Source organism: Hyperolius riggenbachi, chromosome 11 (assembly GCF_040937935.1).
Source record: "Hyperolius riggenbachi isolate aHypRig1 chromosome 11, aHypRig1.pri, whole genome shotgun sequence".
Lineage (NCBI taxonomy): Eukaryota > Metazoa > Chordata > Amphibia > Anura > Hyperoliidae > Hyperolius > Hyperolius riggenbachi.
In genome coordinates, this window is record NC_090656.1 from 212,538,035 (window position 1) to 212,563,549 (window position 25,515).

The 25,515-nt window shown below is 48.1% G+C and overlaps 1 protein-coding gene across 10 annotated transcripts in view; it reads left to right on the top strand.

The window, feature by feature from the left end:
• Positions 1 to 25,515, top strand: part of MICAL2 (microtubule associated monooxygenase, calponin and LIM domain containing 2) — a 367,727-nt gene that overhangs the window by 280,490 nt on the left and 61,722 nt on the right. For all 10 annotated transcript variants that reach the window (XM_068261193.1, XM_068261192.1, XM_068261195.1 and 7 more), the window contains 2 exons: positions 20,652 to 20,823; positions 24,870 to 25,027. In XM_068261193.1, the coding sequence (XP_068117294.1) occupies positions 20,652 to 20,823; positions 24,870 to 25,027 (330 nt within the window). The remainder of the gene's footprint in view (positions 1 to 20,651; positions 20,824 to 24,869; positions 25,028 to 25,515) is intronic.

Here is a 25,515-nt window from a genome sequence, read left to right on the forward strand (position 1 = left end):
TTTTTTCACCTTATGCATCCGAGCAATTTTCACCTCCCATCCATCGCCAATAACTTTATTACTAATTATCACAATGAACTGATCTATATCTTATTTTTTCTGCCACCAATTAGGCTTTCTTTGGGTGGTACGTTTTGCTAAGAATTATTTTTTTCTAAATGCAGGAAAATTAAGAAAAGGAAAAAACACATTATTTCTCAGTTTTCGGCCATTATAGCTTTAAAATAATATATGCTACCATAATTAAAACCCACACATTTTATTTGCCCATTTGTCCAGGTTATTACACCATTTAAATTATATTCCTATCACAATTTGTAGCGCCAACATTTTATTTGGAAATAAAGGTGCATTTTTTCAGTTTTGCGTCCATCACTATTTACAAGCTTATAATTTAAAAAATATTAGTAATATAATCTCCTGACTTGCGCCAGGAAGTGAAAAAACAAATCGCTCTACAAAAGTGCTTGGAAAAGCACTTTACACAAAATCGTAGCGCGCATGTAAGCACCGGGAGGGGGGAAAAAACTCCCACAAAATTGCAAAACGCTGGCCTCAGCAATTGCGATTTTAGATGTGAACAAAACCTAATGGTTCGAGAAACTACTACTACTTTGATAGCTTAGTAAGCAAAATGCCTAAATGCTCTCTATTTTGTTTCAAAGAGCGCTTCATGAAGTAGCCCACATTACTGCAGCCAAAGAGATCAGTAGGATGCCAGGCAACTGGTATTGCTTAACAAAAATTAATATGGCAGCCTCCTTATACCTGTCACTTTAAAGGGAAGGTTCAAGCAAAATAAAAAAATGAGTTTCACTTACCTGGGGCTTCTACCAGCCCCATGCAGCCATCCTGTGCCCTCGTAGTCACTCACTGCTGCTCCAGTCCCCCGCTGGCAGCTTGCCGACCTCGGAGGTCGGCGGGACGCCTTGCGTACATTTTTACGCATTCCCGCTAGTGCAGGAACATTAACACATACATTTTTACGCGTTACTGGTTTAATGCGTAAAAATATACGCATTAAACCAGTAATGCGTAAAAATGTATGTGTTAATGTTCCTGCACTAGCGAGAATGCGTAAAAATGTACGCAATGCGTCCCGCCGACCTCCGGGGTCGGCAAGCTGCCAGCGGGGGACTGGAGCAGCAGTGAGTGACTACGAGGGCACAGGATGGCTGCATGGGGCTGGTAGAAGCCCAAGGTAAGTGAAACTCATTTTTTTATTTTGCTTGGACATTCCCTTTAAGTTGCCTTTTAAGGAAACCTACAGTTTAATGTAAAAAGCCAGTTTTACTTACCTGGGGCTTCTACCGGCCCCCATCAGTTGTCCTGTGCCTGCACTGCTCCTTAACGACCCCACGGCTCAGTTTCGATTTTGCTGACTGAGCCTGTCTCTGGCCACTGCGCCTGCGACCCCCCCCCCCCCCCGCCACGTGCGTCCTTCTTCACATCACCGGAAGTGTCCTGCGCAGGCGCAGCAGAGATTTTCTTGTACTGACAGGAGCGCAAATGAGGACGCGCAGGCGCAGTGGCCAGAGACAGGATCAGTCAGCGAAATCGAAACTGCGCCACTGCGGGCAACCAGAGGATCGTTGAGTAGTGGCACGGGAACAGGGCGACTGCAGTGGCCGGTAAAAACCTCAGGTAAGTAAATCTTCCTTTTTTCATTACACTTTACGTTCCCTTTAACCACTTAAGGACCGGGGCTGTTTGGTCAAATCTGTGCTGCATGGGCTCTCCAGCCCGCAGCACAGATCTGGAATAAGGCAGGGCGATCAGACTTCCCCCCCCTTTTTCCCCACTAGGGGGATGTCCTGCTGGGGGGGTCTGATCACCGGCGCTCTGTGTGGCCGAGCTCAAAGCCCCCCTCCACAGAGATATTCCTCCCTCCCTCTCCTTCCCTCCCTCTCGCTATGGGCGGCACAGGACGGCGATCCGTCCTGCGCCACCTCTGATAGGCTTCAGCCTATCAGATGCCGGCGATCCTCGGCCAATTAGAGGCTGAGGATCACTGATCTCCTTTACGGCGCTGCTGCGATAGCAGCGCCTTATGATGTAAACACAGGGGATTTCTTCCCCGCAAGTTTACATTTCGCCTGCGAGCCCCGATCGGAGGCTCGCAGGCTGATCACGGGCACACCCTCCGTGAACTGACATGGAACGTCCGCTTAAACGAGTGGCCGTTTCCATGGAAACACTACTTCGACCTGCCGACGCCTATCGACGTTAGGCGGTCATTAAGTGGTTAAAGCACAACTGAAGTGAGAGGGATATAAAGGCTGCCATATTTATTTCCTTTTAAACAATAGCTCATTTGTGTAACGTGAACAGAGGCAAATATGAGCCTATATTTTGAAAGCAAAATCAATCATAAAAGTACATTGCACTATTGATCTGTAATTTGCATTATTGATCTGTCCATGTTGCATTATTGATGGTTGCTTTATTAAAGGGACACTGTAGGGGGGGTCAGGGGAAAATGAGTTGAACTTACCCGGGGCTTCTAATGGTCACCCGCAGACATCCTGTGCCCGCGCAGCCACTCACCGATGCTCCGGCCCCGCCTCCGGTTCACTTCTGGGATTTCAGACTTTAAAGTCTGAAAACCACTGCGCCTGCGTTGCCGTGTCCTCGATCCTGCTGATGTCACCAAGAGAGCACAGCGCAGGCCCAGTATGGTCTGTGTCTGCGCAGTACACTCCTGGTGACATCAGCGGGAGCGAGGACACGGCAACGCAGGCGCAGTGGTTTTCTGACTTTAAAGTCAGAAATTCCAGAAGTGAACTGGAGGCGGGGCCGGAGCATCGGTGAGTGGCTGCGCCAACACAGGATGAATGCGGGGGACCATTAGAAGCCCCGGGTAAGTTCAGCTCATTTTCCCCTGACCCCCCTACAGTATCCCTTTAAGCACAAGGAAGTATGAGTGCAATAACTCTAAAAGTCAACTTAAAAGGAAGTATAGTAGCACCTTAAAGTGTACCTGAAACGAGTCAAAAACAAAACATTTTACATACCTTGGGCTTCCTCCAACCCCTGGGATTCCTCCATCAGGCTGATCGCTCCCTCACTGTCTTTCCAGGCCATCTGTATCCTCCGCTAGGCGGCCCGGTAAATCCACCATTCAGTGCATTCTGGCCACGTGCATTACCCTGTAGCGCTACAGTGGCTGGGAGCATTCTGGGACTGAGCAATGGTACAGTAGTAGCAGGTGCAGGACGCTCCCAGCGACTGGAACATAACATGATTGGCCATGCACGTGCGTTTGGGCGCGTACACCTGGACTGGTGGAATTACCGGACCGTCTAGCGGAGGATCCATGTGGGAAGACAGCGTGGACCGATCAGCCTGAAGGGGGCTGGAGAAAGCTCCAGGTATGTATACATTCCATTTTTTCCCGTTCATCTCATGTTTCCTTTAAGGATGTTGTGGTCTAAAATGAGCCATATGTCAGTCAATTCTTGCCCAATATGCTAAGCCGACCAATCCAGTTTTGTCCCACCCCTCACAGAATGGTTTCCAACATGACCGATCAGACTATTCATTGATGATAAACTGCCTAAAATGGATCTAAAGCAGTGGCTGGATAGTGTAATGGTTAAGGGCTCTGCCTTTGACACAGGAGTCCAGGGTTAAAAATCTCGGCTCTGCCTGTTCAGTAAGCTGCACCTCTTCGGTGCAGAGTTTCTTGGGCAAGTCTCCCTAAAGGTGGCCACACACCATCCAATTTTTTAAATATCTGTTCAATTTAAGAATTGCAATTCATTTTTCTGACTGATTGTAACATTTCAAAAATTTGACCAATGTACCACACACGTATGTTCAATTTTTCCCCAATTATGATAAAAATGATTGGAAACTCTGACAAAATTGCTAGGGTGTGTACCGTATATTAATAAATTGACAATCCAACACACACCATACAATCTTTAGAAAGATTGAAGAAAAATATCTGGCATTCCGGATCGATAAAAATCGAAGAAAACGGGAAATTCGATCGAATTTTTCAGTCGAATGAAAAAAAAATGCTTTCGATTTTTTCGGGAGATATGATCGTTTTTATCGAATTAACGTAAAATTGGATCATTTTATTGTATCGTGTGTGGCCACCTTAACACTGCTACTGCCTACTGAGTGCGTTCCAGTGGCTGCCTCACAAGCACTTTGAGTCCGACGGGAGAAAAGCGCTATACATATACTGGAATTATTATTAAAGTGAATTGATTTGAGGTGTTGGGGCAGTAGGTGATTGACAGATTGGATCAGCACGGTGGCTTAGTGGTTAGCGCCTTCGCCCTGTAGCGCTGGGTCCACGGTTCGAATCCCAGCCAGGTCAACATCTGCAAGGAGTTTGTATGTTCTCCCCGTGTCTGCGTGGGTTTCCTTTGTGCACTCCAGTTTCCTCCCACTTCCCAAAAACATACAGATAAGTTAATTGGCTTCCCCTAAAAATTGGCCCTAGACTATGATACATGTACTGCACGATACATACATAGACATGACTATGGTAGGGATTAGATTGTGAGCCCCTCTGAGGGACAGTTAGTGACAAGACTATATACTCTGTACAGCGCTGAGAAATATGTCGGCGCTATATAAATAAATACTTAAATAAATGGGTGTGTACATAGTCAGCTTTAGGCATCAGATAGGGGAATCCACCATTTTCTATACGATCACAAAATATGATAATGGGGTTGATTGATAAAGCTAACTTGTTTTTCACCTGAAAGTGTACGAGCAAAATAAAAATTATACATACCTGGGGCTTCCTCCAGCCCCACTCATGCTAATTGCTCCCTTACCGTCTTCCCAGGCTGCCGTGATCCTCCGCTAGACAACCCAGTAAATCCGCCAGTCGGCGCAGTCTGGTCGGACTCTCTCCCCCGGTGACAAGAACGCGATGCTCCTCGGTGACACGCCCTCCGCTTAATAACTTACTCCCTGTTAGTGACGCACTGCCACTGGGATTCCCGTTGGTCTGCGTCTGCGAGCCATGACGCACTGCGCTCTGTCGTTTATACTACGTGCATCGCCCATAGACTTCCATTACCTCAAGCACCATGCGTTAAGTGCAGTGCTTGCGGTAACGCGCTGCAGCCCTTGCATCGGATCAAATACTTCTGGCGCACTGCAGCAGATGCAATAAGTGTGAAAGACTCCATAGACTTGCATTGTTTTTGCACCCCTTGTGGCAAAAGAAGGTAACGCAACATAGACTTAGCCTGAGATAAACAAATAAGAAAAGATTAATTATGAGTTAAAGTGGTGTGAAACACAGCATTTTCTCTTAGCACTAACAGATTATTTACAGCATAAAACCCACTACCACAAAACAATTTGTAGCAGAACAGCATGCAAACAGTTAAACACAGCACTTTATTCTTCAGTGGAAAGATCCTTGCTTCAGTGGAAAGCTTCTGGCGGCATCCGAAGAGGTGATAACATTATCTTTTATGTATATTCCTTTGTCTGCTACATTAAGTAAACAGTAGCAAACTGCTGTAAAAGAGCTATACTGAGCTGAAAAGCAGAAAGAGCTGAGAAGTGATCACTTGATAGATTTTAATATATGAATACAGCAGCTATGCAGTAAAATGCAAAGGCAGCTTTCAGAGCAGATAAACTGTACTTTGGGAACTAGTAATTTGTAAACCGACAATATTACTTGTGCCCAAAAGCAAATATAACTGTATGGGTAATAAAAAGTAGGAAAACACATTTTTATTGAATGTTATGTCGGAGGTTTATGGTACTTTAGTGTCATTTGCGTTTCTAGAAAACAGCTCAGCTATTCCCAGTATTTTGTTTTCCCTGAAACTTGCGGACGGCACACGGTGAACATGCGAAGCCTGCCCATTAGCGCAGAGCCAGGGTGACTTGGAAGGAATGTTTTGTACCTCCGTGTGGCACGCCATGTGCCTGGCTCAGCAGGATGTCTGCATTACAGACTAATCTCCAGCCTAATGTGCTGGCACCACCGCCCGAGCTTATGCTGAAGTGCTAGCTCTTATACCAATTCATTGTGGTGGTGATCGTATCAAGATCAGACGTGTATAATCTTAGCGTCTCCTTTGGCTCCCGCGTAAAACTGTCGGTTCTCAGCTAATCTGAGCTGGAGGATCTCCCAACTTTAAGGGTTACTCCGGTCATGGAAGAAACAGTAAATGAAACACATATACACCTATGTAGTTCTAGTTGCTATGCTTCTCTGTGAACATGGCCACACTTCCTGTGTTGGGAATGACAACTGAAGTAATACTGGCCATAGACTAGAGTGGCCTATATGGCTAAGTGCTGAAACTATGAAGCCACATGCACAGGGGCTTGTATATAGGGGAGGGAGGGGCACCACTAGACACCATGAAGCTGTATAGGGGAGGGAGGAGGTCCATTAGACACCAGGGAACTGTATAAGGAAGGGAGGGGAGCTACCAGACTAAACTAGACAAGGAGCTGTATAGGGTAGGGATGGGGAACACTAGACACCAGAGAACTGTATAGGGGGCACTCTAGACATCAGTGAACTGTATAGGGCAGGGAGGGGGCCACTACACACCAGGCAAATGTATATAGGAGAGAGGGAAACCACTATACACTAGGAAACTGTATAGGGGAGGGAGAAGGGGGGCCACTAGACACCAGGGAACTGTATAAGGAAGTGAGGATATTAGATACCAGGGAAGGGAGGGGGCCTCTAGACATGGAGGTTGGCCCACGACTTGGTCCCAGTTTTCAGTTTTAGCCTGTTGTGTATTTGAGTTTTAAGCCCCCGTTTTAGGATCTTCAAGCGTCAGTGTGATATTGTCACCCTAGATGTCAGTATACATTGTTTTTCATCCCTGGTTGCCATTGTTGTTATATAATCTCCAAAACACGGCTACCAGCACACGTGTCACCATGCATACATGTAGAGTACTGAATATTCCTCACACAGCGATATGAGTCCTTTTAAGGCAAAATAAGCTACTTAACAGAAAATGGATCTATTTTGGTCCGGGCTCGGGTCCCTGCCAGCCCTCTCACTGCCGAACTGAAATGATAAATAACAGGAATGGTTTAGGAGTTGTTTGAAAGTGTCTCTAAGTGATGCTTCTGATAAACTCATTTATTGTATTGTCCGTTACCCAGAGCTTTCGCTTTGTAATCAAAACAGTGAGTTCCCTAGCAACGAAGATCTCCTTCTTTTATCGATCTTCCAACGCCAGGACCTGTTTAAAAAGTGGATTTTTTGATAAGTGTCTCATGATTCTAAGCAGTTACCTATCACAATCTGTGAAATGAGAAAGACCAGGAGCCCACTGCTTCAGTATTGTACGTTGTTGGATGGTGTCAGTGTGAGGCCTGCTGGATCCACTGTCTTACTTCAGCTCCCCCAATCTCCTCCTCAGTCTTCACCTTATGTGGCGCATCCCCAGTCAGCTAAGGGATGACAAAGTGCCCCGTCCCAGCCCCCGGCTACCCATACATATTATACCGCCGCCAGTAAGTTGGGCGCAGGGCGAGCTGAATCACGGCTCTCCCAGCTGCCACTAAACTCCCGCGTTAAATACTATTCCCCCTACGAGTTGTAGCAACTCGGAGGGAGATGTAATTTGGGGTCTGGCGATCGCTGTATCCTCAAATTACTCTTGCACGGGGCGGGTATTATAAGAATGCTGCTATGATGGCGCCCAGCTTCGGTGTTGTGCGCCGAAGCACGAGGCAGCTATTGCTATCATGAGCCAGGAGCACTGTGAGATAGTGTTGTCCGGATCATGAACGATGATCCAAATCTCTTTTGTGAGTCGAATCATCCGGATCATCAAAATGAACGGTTCGGTTCACAGAGGGGGTGGAGCCAGGAGCAGCACACACACCCCCCCCCCTCTCAGCGCGCAGGGGGGTCCTGGAAGCAGAGCAGAGATGGATCGCTCAGTTGGAGGGGAGCCAGCCTTGCAGGGACAGGTAGATGAGAGAGGGGACATGGCTGCCACTGCCAGATATGTGTAGAGCACATTTACTGGCTGTAATGTGCTGCTGATTTTAGGCTGTCTGTTCCGTAGTTGTGCACAGTGAACAAATGGGAAACTTTTGGCTCAGAAGCACAGCTCAGTAACTTTGCAGACAGTGTGCTGGGCTAGAATGACAGGGCAGGCACTGTGATTGCAGTGCAATATGATCCTCCTGCACTCCGCTCTGAACAGCTGCACTTGACTTCTCCCTAAATGTATGATGAGTGTTGAAAGTGAGAAAAGGACACATTGGGGAATGCTTTCTTTCACTGTGAGACGATTGCATTCAAAGTCTACAGATGAACATATAGGTGAAATATACAGTGGGTTGCAAAAGTATTCGGCCCCCTTGAAGTTTTCTACATTTTGTCACATTACTGCCACAAACCTGCATCAATTTTATTGGAATTCCACATGAAAGACCAGTACAAAGTGGTGTACATGAGAAGTGGATTGAAAATCATACATCATTTAAAACATTTTTTACAAATAAATAACTGCAAAGTGGGGTGTGCGTAATTATTCGGCCCCCTGAGTCAATACTTTGTAGAACCACCTTTTGCTGCAATTACAGCTGCCAGTCTTTTAGGGTATGTCTCTACCAGCTTTGCACATCTAGAGATTGAAATCCTTGCCCATTCTTCTTTGCAAAACAGCTCCAGCTCAGTCAGATTAGATGGACAGCGTTTGTGAACAGCAGTTTTCAGATCTTGCCACAGATTCTCGATTGGATTTAGATCTGGACTTTGACTGGGCCATTCTAACACATGGATATGTTTTGTTTTAAACCATTGCATTGTTGTCCTGGCTTTATGTTTAGGGTTGTTGTCCTGCTGGAAGGTGAACCTCCGCCCCAGTCTCAAGTCTTTTGCAGACTCCAAGAGGTTTTATTCCAAGATTGCCCTGTATTTGGCTCCATCCATCTTCCCATCAACTCTGACCAGCTTCCCTGTCCCTGCTGAAGAGATGCACCCCCCGAGCATGATGCTGCCACCACCATATTTGACAGTGGGGATGGTGTGTTCAGAGTGATGTGCAGTGTTAGTTTTCTGCCACACATAGCATTTTGCATTTTGGCCAAAAAGTTCCATTTTGGTCTCATCTGACCAGAGCACCTTCTTCCTCATGGTTGCTGTGTCTCCCACATGGCTTGTGGCAAACTGCAAACGGGACTTCTTATGCTTTCTGTTAACAATGCCTTTCTTCTTGCCACTCTTCCATAAAGGCCAACTTTGTACAGTGCATGACTAATAGTTGTCCTATGGACAGAGTCTCCCACCTGAGCTGTAGATCTCTGCAGCTCGTCCAGAGTCACCATGGGCCTTTTGACTGCATTTCTGATTAGCGCTCTCCTTGTTCGGCCTGTGAGTTTAGGTGGATGGCCTTGTCTTGGTAGGTTTACAGTTGTGCCATACTCCTTTCATTTCTGAATGATCGCTTGAACAGTGTTCCGTGGGATGTTCAAGGCTTTGGAAATATTTTTGTAGCCTAAGCCTGCTTTAAATTTCTCAATAACTTAATCCCTGACCTGTCTTGTGTGTTCTTTGGACTTCACGGTGTTGTTGCTCCCAATATTCTCTTAGACAACCTCTGAGGCCCTCACAGAGCAGCTGTATTTGTACTGACATTTGATTACACACTGGTGCACTCTATTTAGTCATTAGCACTCATCGGGCAATGTCTATAGGCAACTGACTGCACTCAAATCAAAGGGGGCCGAATAATTATGCACACACCACTTTGCAGTTATTTATTTGTAAAAAATGTTTGGAATCATGTATGATTTTCCTTCCACTTCTCATGTGTACACCACTTTGTGTTGGTCTTTCGTGTGAAATTCCAATGAAATTGATTCATGTTTGTGGCAGTAATATGACAAAATGTGGAAAACTTCAAGAGGGCCGAATACTTTTGCAACCCACTGTATGTAAAGCATATGATTGCAACATGTGGGTAATGTGTGCAAAAAAAACATTTCTGCTCTCTGCTCACCCCTCTTCGTCCACCTCCTCCCTTCTCTGTCCTCTCCCTGCCCTTCTCTGTCCACCATCCCCCCTTCTCTGTCTGTCCACCCCCCTCCCCTTCTCTGTCCACTGCAGGGAAAGTCCTGTCCTGCTAGTCATTTCACCCCCAAATGCTTCCCTAGTAAAATGATTTGAGATTCGGATCAAAGATCCTGATCTTTTCAATGATCCGATTTGAATCATCCGAATCATTGAAAAGATCCGGACTTCCCATCTCTCAATTCCCTAAAAAATTTTCAAATACCGACGTTTTATCACTTACTAACACTCCTTTGGTGAATTGACGCCATTATTGTAAAAGACAAGGGTTTAAACACTTTTCCTATCTGCTACATGCTGCGGCTCTCTGTGTATGACTTCAGCTCAGTTTTGGATAGATGCACCATTTCTTTTGTTGTTTATGATGGAAGCTGCAGAGTTCTGGGCAGAGCATGAAAGGGAAGACATGTTGAGAAGAATCACGTTAGTGAGCGACCAGCCGGTCACCAGACAGGAATAGCTAATTAGAAACTTGCCAGCGTCCTGGAGGGCGTCCGAAATGGGATCTCTATTACTCATTTTCTTGTGCCAACGATGTAACAAGGTCTTATTAAAATATTAGATTACCAGGAATCATCCCGACACACGAGACGGGATAATGCTCTGCCTCTTACGGCCGACCTGAATTTATCGCTTAAACCTGTATTAAAAATCAAGACACTGTTGGAGGCACCCTGGATATCTAGTATATAACTTTTACATAAATAGGAGTGACTGTATCTTACCTCCTTCAAGGACCATTCACAAAAGGTAAGTATATTATTTATTCACGCAAAGACGACACGTTTCACGGGTGATGGCCCGCCTCCTCAGGTCAATACAAAGTGCCTCAGTAGTCAGTCACGAGTGTGATCGCCTCTATGCCGTCTGTATCAAAAATGTGTTTGAGGTAAATGCGCGACACAGGTTTGGCCACATTTTTTGGAACCCTTCCATAATAAAGCAAAAAACTCACAGCTGTTTTTTGAATAACTTGTAGCCGAGAAAAATAAAGCGGACCGGAACTTTTGCATGCAACACAATGTAAAGTCTTTATTTCACATATAGTTGAAGGAATTCACTACTCTGTGTTCTATGTTTGTTTAGCCAGCTCAAAGTGGCCAATTAGTTCTTATCAGCAGTTGTAGGGAGCTCTGCCATGGCTGTCTCCCAGTACAGTAAGGGCCCTTTTCCACCTGCAATCGCTAGCGTTCACGCTGAACGCTAGCGATTGCTGAATCGCAAAACCGGCGATTCCCCCGACGTTTGCGGCCGCGATTTTGCTATGCTATGCACTGCATAGCAAAATCGCGGCAAAAGTCGCTCCGCGGCGCGATCGCGATCAAGTAAAAAACGAATCGCGGTAGTGGAAATGACCTACCGCGATTCCTATGTTAAAAAGCAAACCGTAGCGATTGTAAAATCGCTAGCGGTTTGCGGTTTTGCGATTCAGCTAGCGCAAACGCGCTAGTGGAAAAGGGCCCTCAACACTGATGCTTATTAGAATCTATTCAAAGTTGGGTGCAGATATGAGGTACAGCAGTTGGGGTGGGGTGGTCTGACAGCCGTTTTGCTTAAATCTCTTCCTCAGAGGCCACTGTTACACTCTGTAACTGAGTGTAACATTGGTCTCTGAGGAAGCGATTTAAGTGAAACGGCTGTTGGGCCACACCACGCCAACTAGTGCCTCTACTGCCCCTTTACTTTGGAGATCAGCTTGCATCTCTGTGGAAGCTGTGCTTGGCTTTTAATCTACCTTCCCAGTATCCTTCTTCCCATTCTAGGGCCAATCTCTTGCTCTTGCAGCCACATTCAGGGAGGATGGCTATAGTCCTGTAGTCCTTCAGTTTCTTGATCTTTGGAACTGTCTTCACAGGAATATCAAGCTGTTTAGAGATAGTCCTAGCACTGGGGCCCACTAGTGGCACTTTAGCAGTACTTTGCGATCAGCAAAGTACTGCAGCATGGGAAGATTATGGGGGGGTTCACAGCTGCATTGCAATCGCATAGCAGTCACAATGATCCCGGATCGATGGCTTTCAAGCCCATTAGGGGCGAGTCCAGATTGTTCCGAAAATTGGCCTAAAAATCACAGTACTTCGCAATTCAGAAATCGCAAGTTATTTCTGAATTGCAAATGTGGCTGCTAGTAGGCTCCAGACCTTATCGTATTGCCATTAACATGTACTGTATGTTTGCAACTCCTCCACAACGAACTCTCTCCTTTCTCTGGTCCACGTTCAGTGTGAGACAGACTAGGTGGCTTACTCACAAAAATTTTCTCATTACCTGTTTTTCCCATTATCGTGTTCCCCTGTATTCCAGCAGTTACAGCATTACTTTTGTGTTAGAATTTGTTAGTTCATTAGGAGGGAAACTTAACTTTATGTTCAGAATTTTTCATTTATCATTCTAACCTGTAAGCTCACACGGTCTTTCTTTCTTCGTGTATCTTCTTGCATATTCCTTTTCTATTTCGTGTACCTTTTAGTGGGTGTCTTGTATGTTTGTGTTGCCTGTACTCTTCCTTGTAGCCTGTATATTGTATGTAGTAGTGTATATTAGAGTTGGGCCGAACCTCCGATTTTAGGTTCGCGAACCTGGTTCGCGAACTTCCGCGGAAGGTTCGGTTCGCGTTAAAGTTCGCGAACCGCAATAGACTTCAATGGGGATGCGAACTTTGAAAAAAAAAATAATTATGCTGGCCACAAAAGTGATGGAAAAGATGTTTCAAGGGGTCTAACACCTGGAGGGGGGCATGGCGGAGTGGGATACATGCCAAAAGTCCCCGGGAAAAATCTGGATTTGACGCAAAGCAGCGTTTTAAGGGCAGAAATCACATTGAATGCTAAATGACAGGCCTAAAGTGCTTTCAAACATCTTGCATGTGTATACATCAATCAGGTAGTGTAATTAAGGTACTGCTTCACACTGACACACCAAACTCACCGTGTAACGCAGCGCAAACAGCTGTTTGTGTAGTGACGGCCGTGCTGGACTGGTGCGCACCATGGCGAGAGTGCAGGTTTTGGTGGCTTTACAGCCCATATGGTCGCCTGGCTGATGTAGCTGAATGACAGAACAGTGACTGTCCAGCTGATCAAATTTGGTCTGACCACAATGAGGCAACGACCTTATTATCGTGGGTGTGCCCCCCGAGACACTCATCTAGGCGCCGGTTATTGCTTCATTGTGATACGCAAGCCCCTTCACCACGGCAAGGTAATGATCACGAAGGGGAATGGGCGCATGTACATGCCTTTTCTTTTGTTGTTGCAGCTGCCCGCAGTGCAGCCAGAAAAATTAGGCAGTCATGTACACGCACCCGAAAAATTATTACAGCGGCCGCTGCTAGCAGCGGCCTAAAAAATTCAGCAATCCGCCTGGAGTCCCGGACCCTGTTGGTGGTGGCGGAGAAGGTAGTCAAGCGGCCTGCAGGCAGACATGCTGTGTGGAGGGACTGGGAGCGACTTAGTCTTCTTGGGGCAGGCCAGGCAGCCAGTCACACGGCGTGCAGGCAGAGATGCTGTGTGTGCGGGGACTGACTTAGTCTTGGGGCGGGCAGCAGCCCTCCGGGATCCATGCCTCATTCATTTTGATAAAGGTGAGGTACTTAACACTTTTGTGACTTAGGCGACTTCTCTTTTCTGTGACAATGCCTCCAGCTGCGCTGAAGGTCCTTTCTGACAGGACGCTTGCGGCAGGGCAGGAGAGAAGTTGGATGGCAAATTGGGACAGCTCTGGCCACAGGTCAAGCCTGCGCACCCAGTAGTTCAAGGGTTCCTCATCGCTGTTCACAGCAGTGTCTACATCCACACTTAAGGCCAGGTAGTCGGCTACCTGCCGTTCCAGGCGTTGGTGGAGGGTGGATCCGGAAGGGCTACGGCGAGGCGTTGGACTAAAGAACGTCCGCATGTCCGACATCACCATGAGATCGCTGGAGCGTCCTGTCTTTGACTGCGTGGACACGGGAGGAGGATTAGTGGCAGTGGTACCTTGCTGGCGTTGTGCCGTCACATCACCCTTAAAGGCATTGTAAAGCATAGTTGACAGCTGGTTCTGCATGTGCTGCATCCTTTCCACCTTCCGGTGAGTTGGTAACAGGTCCGCCACTTTGTGCCTGTACCGAGGGTCTAGTAGTGTGGCCACCCAGTACAGCTCATTCCCCTTGAGGTTTTTTATACGGGGGTCCCTCAACAGGCAGGACAGCATAAAAGACGACATCTGCACAAAGTCGGATCCAGTACCCTCCATCTCCTCTTGCTCTTCCTCAGTGACGTCAGGTAAGTCAACCTCCTCCCCCCAGCCGCGAACAATACCACGGGAAGGTTGAGCAGCACAAGCCCCTTGCGATGCCTGCTGAGGTTGTTCTCCTGCCGCTGTCCCCTCCTCCTCCTCCTCCCCCAAAGAAACACCTTGCTCATCATCCTCTGAGTCTGACTCGTCTTCTGCACACGACTTCTCTTCTTCCTCCTCCTCCCCCCTCTGTGCTGCCGCAGGTGTTGAGGAAACAGCTGGGTCTGATGAAAATTGGTCCCATGCCTGTTCCTGCCGTAACGGTTCCTGGTCACGCTCATTCACAGCTTCATCCGCCACTCTACGCACAGCACGCTCCAAGAAGTAAGCGTAGGGAATTAAGTCGCTGATGGTGCCCTCACTGCGGCTCACCAGGTTGGTCACCTCCTCAAACGGCCGCATGAGCCTGCATGCATTTTCCATCAGTGTCCAGTTGTCGGGCCAGAACATCCCCATCTTCCCAGACTGTTTCATTCTACTGTAGTTGTAGAGGTAGTGGGTCACGGCTTTTTCTATTCTAGCAGGCGGGAGAACATGAGCAGGGTCGAGTTCCAGCGAGTCGGGCTATCGCAAATGAGGCGTCTCACCGGCATGTTGTTTTTGCGCTGAATTTCCGCAAAGCGTGCCATGGCTGTGTAAGACCGCCTCAAATGCCCACAGAACTTCCTGGCCTGCTTCAGGACATTCGCTAAGCCAGGGTACTTTGCCACAAATCTTTGAACCACTAGATTCATGACATGTGCCATGCAGGGTATGTGTGTCAGCTTCCCCATATGCAAAGCGGCAAGCAGATTGCTGCCGTTGTCGCACACCACGTTGCCTATCTCCAGGTGGTGCGGGGTCAGCCACTCATCCACCTGTTTCTTAAGAGCAGCCAGGAGAGCTGCTCCAGTGTGACTCTCCGCTTTGAGACAAGACATGTCTAAGATGGCGTGACAGCGTCGTACCTGGCATGCAGCATAGGCCCTGCGGAGCTGGGGCTGTGTAGCTGGAGAGGAGAACTGCCACTCAGCCAAGGAGGAGGAGGACAGCGAAGAGCATGTAGCAGGAGGAGAGGAGGTGGCAGGAGGCCTGCCTGCAAGCCGTGGAGGTGTCACAATTTGGTCCGCTGCGCCCTGCTTGCCATCGTTCACCACCAGGTTCACCCAATGGGCTGTGTAGGTAATGTAGCGGCCCTGCCTGTGCTTGGCAGACCAGGCATCCGTGGTCAGGTGTACCCTTGACCCAACGCTCTTCGCAAGAGATGACACCACTTGCCTCTCAACTTCACGGTGCAGTTGGGGTATGGCCTTTCTCGAAAAATAAGTGCGGCCTGGCATCTTCCACTGCGGTGTTCCGATGGCCACAAATTTACGGAAGGCCTCAGAGTCCACCAGCCGGTATGGTAACAGCTGCCGAGCTAACAGTTCCGCCACGCCAGCTGTCAGACGCCGGGCAAGGGGGTGACTGGCCGAAATTGGCTTCTTCCGCTCAAACATTTCCTTCACGGACACCTGACTGCTGCTGTGGGCAGAGGAGCAGGAACCGCTCAAGGGCAGAGGCGGAGTGGAGGAGGGTGCCTGTGAAGGTGGAAGGGAGAAAGCGGCAGAAGCAGATAATGCACCTGAAGGAGGAGGAAGAGGAGAAGGAGGGTGGCTTTGCTTTTGTGTGCTGCTGCTGCTTTTGCTCAGGTGGCCATCCCATTGCTGTTTGTGCCTTTTCTCCAGGTGCCTTCGTAAGGCACTTGTCCCTACGTGAGTGTTGGCCTTTCCACGGCTCAATTTTTGTTGGCAGAGCGAACAGATGGCTTTGGTCCGATCTGAGGCACACACATTAAAAAATTTCCACACCGCTGAGCCACCCTGGGATGTGGGCACTATGGGGACCTCAGCAGCTGATGCTGAAGGGCAAGTTGGCTGGCTGTACATAGGTGGCGATACATGGTGCCGGACTCTGCCACCAGCTGTTTCTGACGAAGAGCTGCCCCAGCTTCTTTCAGCAACTTCTCTCCTCCTACTACTCTCTGACTCCCCCTCTGAACTGTCCCCCTCTTCATCTCCTCTATTGGGAACATACAGAGGATCCCTATTACCGTCATCATCGTAGTCATCCTGCCCAGCTTCGCTTGCCTCAGACAAATCCAAACTTGCACCATCAGTAGGTCCTTCATCCTCCTGACACGTTACATCCATAGTGTTGCCGCGTAACTCAGACATATTAGCTGGTGAAAATTCATCTGGCTGTAACAACAATGGCTGTGCATCAGTGATTTCAACACTAAATAATTCTTGCGAAGTGTCAAATGCAGCGGAAGTGGTGCTAGTAGTAGCGCTGGTGGCTGAGCAAGATGAGGTGTTCTGTGTCGCTAAATACTCAACCACGTCCTGACAATCTTGGGAGGTGATGGGACGTGCCTTCTTCCGAGCACTGTACTGTGGGCCAGGTCCACACGAAATTACATTTACACGACCTCGCGCAGTCCTGCCGGGTGGCCTTCCTCTGGCTCTGGCACTACCTCTTCCTCTACCTGTTTTGTCCATATCGGGTATGCACGGAGTGGTATATCACACTGCGTGCACTCACGTAGGTAGGTGGGTTCACTTAACTGCACAGGTATGCGCACTGATGCGGTGGGTTCACTAAACAGAACAGGTATACAGTGGCGGGTTCACAGAACAGGTATGCAGTGGCAGGTTCACTGAACACAACAGGTATGCAGTGGCGGGTTCACTGAACAGGTATACAGTGGCGGGTCCACTGAACAGAACAGGTATGCAGTGGCGGGTTCACTAAACAGAACAGGTATACAGTGGCGGGTTCACTAAACAGAACAGGTATACAGTGGCGGGTTCACAGAACAGGTATGCAGTGGCAGGTTCACTGAACACAACAGGTATGCAGTGGCGGGTTCACTGAACAGGTATACAGTGGCGGGTCCACTGAACAGAACAGGTATGCAGTGGCGGGTTCACTAAACAGAACAGGTATACAGTGGCGGGTTCACTAAACAGAACAGGTATACAGTGGCGGGTTCACTGAACAGGTATGCAGTGGCAGGTTCACTGAACACAACAGGTATGCAGTGGCGGGTTCACTGAACAGGTATAGAGTGGCGGGTCCACTGAACAGAACAGGTATACAGTGGCGGGTTCACTAAACAGAACAGGTATACAGTGGCGGGTTCACTAAACAGAACAGGTATACAGTGGCGGGTTCACAGAACAGGTATGCAGTGGCAGGTTCACTGAACACAACAGGTATGCAGTGGCGGGTTCACTAAACAGAACAGGTATACAGTGGCGGGTTCACTGAACAGGTATACAGTGGCGGGTCCACTGAACAGAACAGGTATGCAGTGGCGGGTTCACTAAACAGAACAGGTATACAGTGGCGGGTTCACTAAACAGAACAGGTATACAGTGGCGGGTTCACTAAACAGAACAGGTATACAGTGGCGGGTTCACAGAACAGGTATGCAGTGGCAGGTTCACTGAACACAACAGGTATGCAGTGGCGGGTTCACTAAACAGAACAGGTATACAGTGGCGGGTTCACTGAACAGGTATACAGTGGCGGGTCCACTGAACAGAAATGCAGTGGCGGGTTCACTAAACAGAACAGGTATACAGTGGCGGGTTCACTAAACAGAACAGGTATACAGTGGCGGGTTCACAGAACAGGTATGCAGTGGCAGGTTCACTGAACACAACAGGTATGCAGTGGCGGGTTCACTGAACAGGTATACAGTGGTGGGTCCACTGAACAGAACAGGTATGCAGTGGCGGGTTCACTAAACAGAACAGGTATACAGTGGCGGGTTCACTAAACAGAACAGGTATACAGTGGTGGGTTCACTAAACAGAACAGGTATACAGTGGCGGGGTCACAGAACAGGTATGCAGTGGCAGGTTCACTGAACACAACAGGTATGCAGTGGCGGGTTCACTGAACAGGTATACAGTGGCGGGTCCACTGAACAGAACAGGTATGCAGTGGCGGGTTCACTAAACAGAACAGGTATACAGTGGCGGGTTCACTAAACAGAACAGGTATACAGTGGCGGGTTCACAGAACAGGTATGCAGTGGCAGGTTCACTGAACACAACAGGTATGCAGTGGCGGGTTCACTGAACAGGTATACAGTGGCGGGTCCACTGAACAGAACAGGTATGCAGTGGTGGGTTCACTGAACAGGTATACAGTGGCGGGTCCACTGAACAGAACAGGTATGCAGTGGCGGGTCCACTGAACAGAACAGGTATGCAGTGGCGGGTTCACTGAACAGGTATGCAGTGGTGGGTTCACAGAACAGGTATGCAGTGGTGGGTTCACAGCACAGGTATGCAGTGGTGGGTTCACTGAACAGAACAGGTATGCAGTGGCGGGTTCACTGAACAGGTATACAGTGGCGGGTCCACTGAACAGAACAGGTATGCAGTGGCGGGTTCACTGAACAGGTATGCAGTGGTGGGTTCACAGAACAGGTATGCAGTGGTGGGTTCACAGCACAGGTATGCAGTGGTGGGTTCAATGAACAGGTATACAGTGGCGGGTTCACAGAACAGGTATGCAGTGGCAGGTTCACTGAACACAACAGGTATGCAGTGGCGGGTTCACTGAACAGGTATACAGTGGTGGGTCCACTGAACAGAACAGGTATGCAGTGGCGGGTTCACTAAACAGAACAGGTATACAGTGGCGGGTTCACTAAACAGAACAGGTATACAGTGGTGGGTTCACTAAACAGAACAGGTATACAGTGGCGGGTTCACAGAACAGGTATACAGTGGCGGGTTCACTGAACACAACAGGTATGCAGTGGCGGGTTCACTGAACAGGTATACAGTGGCGGGTCCACTGAACAGAACAGGTATGCAGTGGCGGGTTCACTAAACAGAACAGGTATACAGTGGCGGGTTCACAGAACAGGTATGCAGTGGCAGGTTCACTGAACACAACAGGTATGCAGTGGCGGGTTCACTGAACAGGTATACAGTGGCGGGTCCACTGAACAGAACAGGTATGCAGTGGCGGGTTCACTGAACAGGTATACAGTGGCGGGTCCACTGAACAGAACAGGTATGCAGTGGCGGGTTCACTGAACAGGTATGCAGTGGTGGGTTCACAGAACAGGTATGCAGTGGTGGGTTCACAGCACAGGTATGCAGTGGTGGGTTCACTGAACAGGTATACAGTGGCGGGTCCACTGAACAGAACAGGTATGCAGTGGCGGGTTCACTGAACAGGTATACAGTGGCGGGTCCACTGAACAGAACAGGTATGCAGTGGCGGGTTCACTGAACAGGTATGCAGTGGTGGGTTCACAGAACAGGTATGCAGTGGTGGGTTCACAGCACAGGTATGCAGTGGTGGGTTCAATGAACAGGTATACAGTGGCGGGTCCACTGAACAGAACAGGTATGCAGTGGCAGGTTCACTGAACAGGTATGCAGTGGTGGGTTCACAGCACAGGTATGCAGTGGTGGGTTCACAGCACAGGTATGCAGTGGTGGGTTCACAGCACAGGTATGCAGTGGTGGGTTCACAGCACAGGTATGCAGTGGTGGGTTCACAGCACAGGTATGCAGTGGTGGGTTCACAGAACAGGTATGCAGCCAGACGGGAACAAGTTAAGCCTAACTAATCTTTCCCTGAGAGACAGTCTGCAGCAGCTCGCCCTACTCTCACTAACGCAGGCAGCACACGAGTGACCGTAATGGCCGCCGCTGCCTGCCTTATATAAGGGGGGGGTGGGGCTCCAGGGGCTAGTGTAGCCTAATTGGCTACACTGGGCCTGCTGACTGTGATGTAGAGGGTCAAAGTTGACCCTCCATGTGCATTATGGGGCGAACCGAACTTCCGCAAAGGTTCGCCTGCGGGACGCGAACACGAACCACTGAAGTTCGCATGGAACCGTTCGCAGGCGAACCGTTCGGCCCAACTCTAGTGTATATATTGTCTGTAATTTAATCATTATGAAGCACCATGGATGTTGAATTTATTTAAATATTTAATAATGCCACATTTTTATAATGTATGCCTTGATCAATGTATGATCTTGAGACTTTTGCAGAGATGGATTAAGATGTAACGGGGCCCTAGGCAAGGACCCCCTTGTGGTCCTTTTAGTAAACTGAAGTGGAGAGGTCAGAGAAGGTGGCAGAATGGGCCCCTTGACACCCACCAGGCTCCAAGCTCCTGCCTAGCTTGCCTGGTGGATGATCCTGCTCTGGACCTGTGTTAGGTATATGTACCGTAACCTTTTTTATGATGTAATCTTTCCAATAAAAATGAGTTAGAAAAATATATATATATAAATCAGAATTTTTTTAATTATTAACAGATGAGCCAACCTCTCCTAAGAAGTCCAGGAGTGACTCTGTGTTTGGTGCGTCCAAAAGAAGGAACTCGTCTGTCTCCGCGGAGTGGAAGTCGGTCAGGATCGGACCGGAGGAAGAGGCGGTGGAAAATAACCTGACGGCGTACCGTGTCATGGTGCTGAGCGAGGACAGCAGGTGACTATATCTTATCGTTATATAGAAATAGGACAGTATCGCATTATATCCCGATACATGTACAGTATCTTCAATTTAAAGGACACCCGAGTTGAAATAAACAATTGTATCTCTCCTCCTTCTCCTAAAAAAATGACTTTTTAAGATATTTCACAGTTTTATTTTAAATTTAACGCTTCTTGCACACAGGGACGTTACAGGCGCACATTAGTGCAGCCTGTAACGCTCCCCCAACGCACGGCAATGTAACACAAGGGGGCTGTTCACACTGCCCACGTTGCGTTACATTGTAACGCAGCAAAGTGCTGCATGCTGTGCGTTCTAGGCGGCTAAGCCGCGTTAGACTGTTTGCACATGCTCAGTCATGTTGGGGAGGAGGGGAGAGCGGCCGGGCACATGGCTAATTAATATTCACTGCACTCAGTGACGTGCAGTGTTTACTTCCTGGAGCGCCGCTCTGTGCGGCGATTGGCCGGGCGGGACCACATGATGCCGCATGCGTCCAAGAGTACGCATCACGGCATCACGGACGCCAGAGTGAGCTGCACAACGCGGCTCACTCCGACGTCCACACCAGAGAGCACCAGGAGTTGAGTTAGGGGCACGTTATGTGCCCTATAACGTCCCCTAAACGCAACGTCCTGGTGTGTCACTAGACTAAATCTACTTCTTAAATCTACGTTTTTACTGTTTTATTGTTTTTGCTCAATGACACATTCATTGACATATGCCAGAGCTAAAATCTATGAACTATTGACCCCTTTTACCTCTTTCCTGCTCTCAGAAGCCATTTTCTGCTAGGAAAGTGTTTTACACTTATTTCTTATAAGTGAGGTTCACACTGTAGTCTGACCCAGTCCTGACTCAGACAGGAACTGCCACTTACATACCTGATGTTTAACTTTTTCAGGCTAGGTGCACATTTAGCAGAAACGCAAGCATTGTGAAAAACACTGCGTTTGTGCCGCTAATAGAAATCTATGGGCCGCAGGAAAAAAAAAGGTGTATAAAAAATGCATATGCAATTCCTATGCGTTTTTTAAAACGCAGGTTTTGTTGCATAATATTCAAAAACACATCAAAACCTCACGTAATCAAAGTTAATGGGTACGCAATGGTTTGCGTTTTCATGCCTTTTCCATGCATTTTTATATGCTTTATTTTTTATATATTATTTTTTTGTTTTGTGATGTATTTTCGCTTCTTGTTGTCTCGCTAGTGATTAACATAAAATACAATTGAAAAACGCATATGCATTTTTTATATGCTAAACACAAACGCAGAAAAATGCACGCAAAACGCTTGAAAAACACATCTGGGGAAAAAACAGAAACGCAGTAAGGCTACTTTCCCACCAACGTTTTAGGGGAAGTTATGGTCGCATAACGTGCCCCTAACGCAACGTATGGTGGTGTTGAAGTTGGACGTCAGATTGAGCCGCGTTATGCAGCTCTCAAAGCAGCTACTCCAGGTTAGTGATAGGAAGTCCGGATCTTTTTAAGGATTCGGATCATTTGAATCGGATCATTAAAAAGATCCGGATCTTTGAACCGAACCATTTGAATCATTTTACTAGGGAAGCAGACTGGGGGTGAAAGGACTAGCAGGACAGGACTTTCCCTGCACTGTACATTCTGTATGTTCCTGTTTCTTCCAGACAGACATCCACTGTGAACCGAATCTTTCATTGTGATGATCCGGATGATTCGACTCACAAAAAAGATCCGGATCAAATGAACGATTCGTTCATGATCCGGACAATACTACAGTACCACCAGGAGTCACCACAGTGCAGTGAATATTAATTAGCCATGTGGCTGGCCGCAGAGGAGGAGGGGAGACCTCCTCCTCCAACATTACTGAGCATGTGCAAACAGTCTAACGTGGCTTAGCTCAGTATAACGTACAGCATGCAGCACTTTGTTTAAACGTGCTGCGTTACTATGTAACGCAACGTGTGCACTGTGAACCAGCACATTGATTTTACAGTGCTGTGAGTTAGGCTGCGTTACTGGCTGCTGTAACGTGGGACTTTAACGTCCCACTGTGAAACCAGCCTAAAAACACATTAAAAACACACACAAAAAAACCCTGCACATTACAGAAGTGCAACCTTTCGTGCTTTATGTGCACCCAGCCTCAGGCAGAGAAAGAAAAAAAAGGAACCAAGCCTAGTTATTGGTGTGCTAGGCACTGTACATACCCATGTCTATCTCATCATGTCACATGTCACTTCGGGTATCCTTTAATGCTCACTCACTCTCTCTCTGCCTGACCATAATTTATGCCTTTGCAGAGAATGCACTGCTAGATTCACCTCTGAGTATTAGCTTTTGTTTAAAGAGTATCCTCTGCTGTACCAGAGATAAGACCTTTGAGGTTACAGAACACAAAAAAGGAGGAGTCAGTTGGGAGGGGCTCCCCCACAGCACAATGTTTACTGTATATTAAAGCAGCACAGAACGGGCAGGGTAAGTAATAGAAAGATGCCCTTGGCCCAGACCCGGATTTACCTCACAGGAGCCTATAGGCACAGATAGCCTGGCACCTTACACTTCGCACCTCCATAATCCTACAAACTCCTGCTGAACCGCACCACAAGTGTGCTGGCTGTACCAGCTGTCACTTCTCTCTTACTTCCCTTGCCCGTTACAGCCAGAGCTAACCTTGGTATTAAGTAGCTAGAGTTCACCCCAATTATATGGAAGCTAGAGGTGCCCCTGACTGAAGTGAGATCTGGTCAGTGGAATGCAGAGAGCAGGGTGAGTAACCTCTCATTTGCACTTCGCTTGGGACTCTGCATAGGGAAGGAGGGAGGGAGGGACTTGGGGAGTGGAGTGAGCCACCTTTCCATCACCAGGCGCCTGTAGCCTCGTGCCTACAGTGCCTTATGGCATGGGTCCCCAACCTGGGGGCCGCGGCCCCCTGGGGGTCCTTGGGAAGATTTCTGGGGGGCTGCGGCTTCTCCCTCTCCCCCCGCGGCCGCCGCTCCTGTTACCTTATGAGCGGGCGGCCGCTTCCTTCCTTATATTCCTCCAGCCGCGGCTCTCCTCTTCGCAGCATGTCGTATTACAGCAGCGCTTCCTGCGCGGCTGCTGTAAGGAGCCAAGGGAGCCGGGACAGCGGTTCCCATGGTAACAGTGATGCGTATCGCCGCTACAGGAAGCTGCTACCCCGCCTCCTTCCCTTCCTTACAGCAGCCGCGCATGAAGCGCTGTTGTAATACGACATGCTGCGAAGAGGCTGGAGGAATATAAGGAAGAAAGCGGACGCCCGCTCATAAGGTAACAGGAGCGGCGGCCGCGGGGGGGGGGGGGGGGGGGGGGGGGGAGAGAGGGCACCTCTGCTAGCTACACTGGGGAAGCTATACTGGGGTAATTACTGGCTACACTGGGCTAACTGTACTGGGCTAACTGTACTTGCTATACTAGGCTAACTATACTTGCTATACTGGGGTAACTGTACTTGCTATACTAGGCTAACTATACTTGCTATACTGGGGTAACTATACTTGCTATACTGGGCTAACTGTACTTGCTATACTGGGCTAACTGTACTTGCTATACTGGGGTAACTATACTAACTATATTGGGGTAACTATACTAACTAACTATACTGAGGCAACTATAGTCCTTATACAGGGGCAACTGTGTTAGCTACCTATACTGGGTGCAATACCTACTTACCTATATACTACACTCAAAATCAGGGAAAAGAGGGGGGGCTGGCACCGCCACTAACTACGCCACCCCCCCCCCCTGGGGGGCCCCAGAGAAAAGTTTGGTTGGGATAGTGGGCCCCGGGCTTAAAAAGGTTGGGGACCCCTGCCTTATGGTACTGGCACTGACATTGGCTGAAACAAACCACCAAGTTGATTGCTCGCCAACATATAGGAGGGGATCGGGGGCCATGGTACACATGCTAGATTCTCTGCAGAGGCCGCCTCAGCCGACAACTGTCTAGCATGTGCACGAAGTTTTATACTGCTGCATATTGATCTAGCTTTCTCTGTAGTGTCTTTATTAACTCTATATATTATCTTCCAGCTCAGACATAGATTATAAGTCAGAGGAGAACCGTGGCAAAAGTCACCGCAGAAGGGTGTCTTCGCGGAAAAAGGAGAGAGAGTCCGCACACAGCCAATCCCCTGAGACGCAGAGAGACTCCAGGGGCGACTCTATACAGCCCTCCAAAGCCATAGATGGTGAGTGACGTGCTGCTTATTGCAGCATTTCCATGTGTCCTCATCAAAGGGGACTACACAGCGTGGTTACATATGTCTAAGCAGTATGTGTATAACTGTGATGATCTGCAGCAATAACCGCAATCTAAAGCTGCCCATATGTTGATGTGTGGCATCAATATGAGGCTGAGTCAATCATAATGATTAAATCTGGCTGAGATTGATGCTACAACCTGGCTGCAGATGCATCAAATGCTGATGAAAATCCCCCATGAGGAGATGGACTGGCCCAAAACTTGTCGGTTCTGTCAGATTTTAACTGCCTACTTTTTTTTGCAATAGTGGTCCTTTAAAGAGGAACTCCAGTGAAAATAATGTAATAGAAAAAGTACTTCATTTTTACAATAATTATGTATAAATGATTTAGTCAGTGTTTGCCCATTGTCATATCTTTTAAATCCATGATTTACATTCTCGCATTTATCACATGGTGACATTTTTACTGTTGG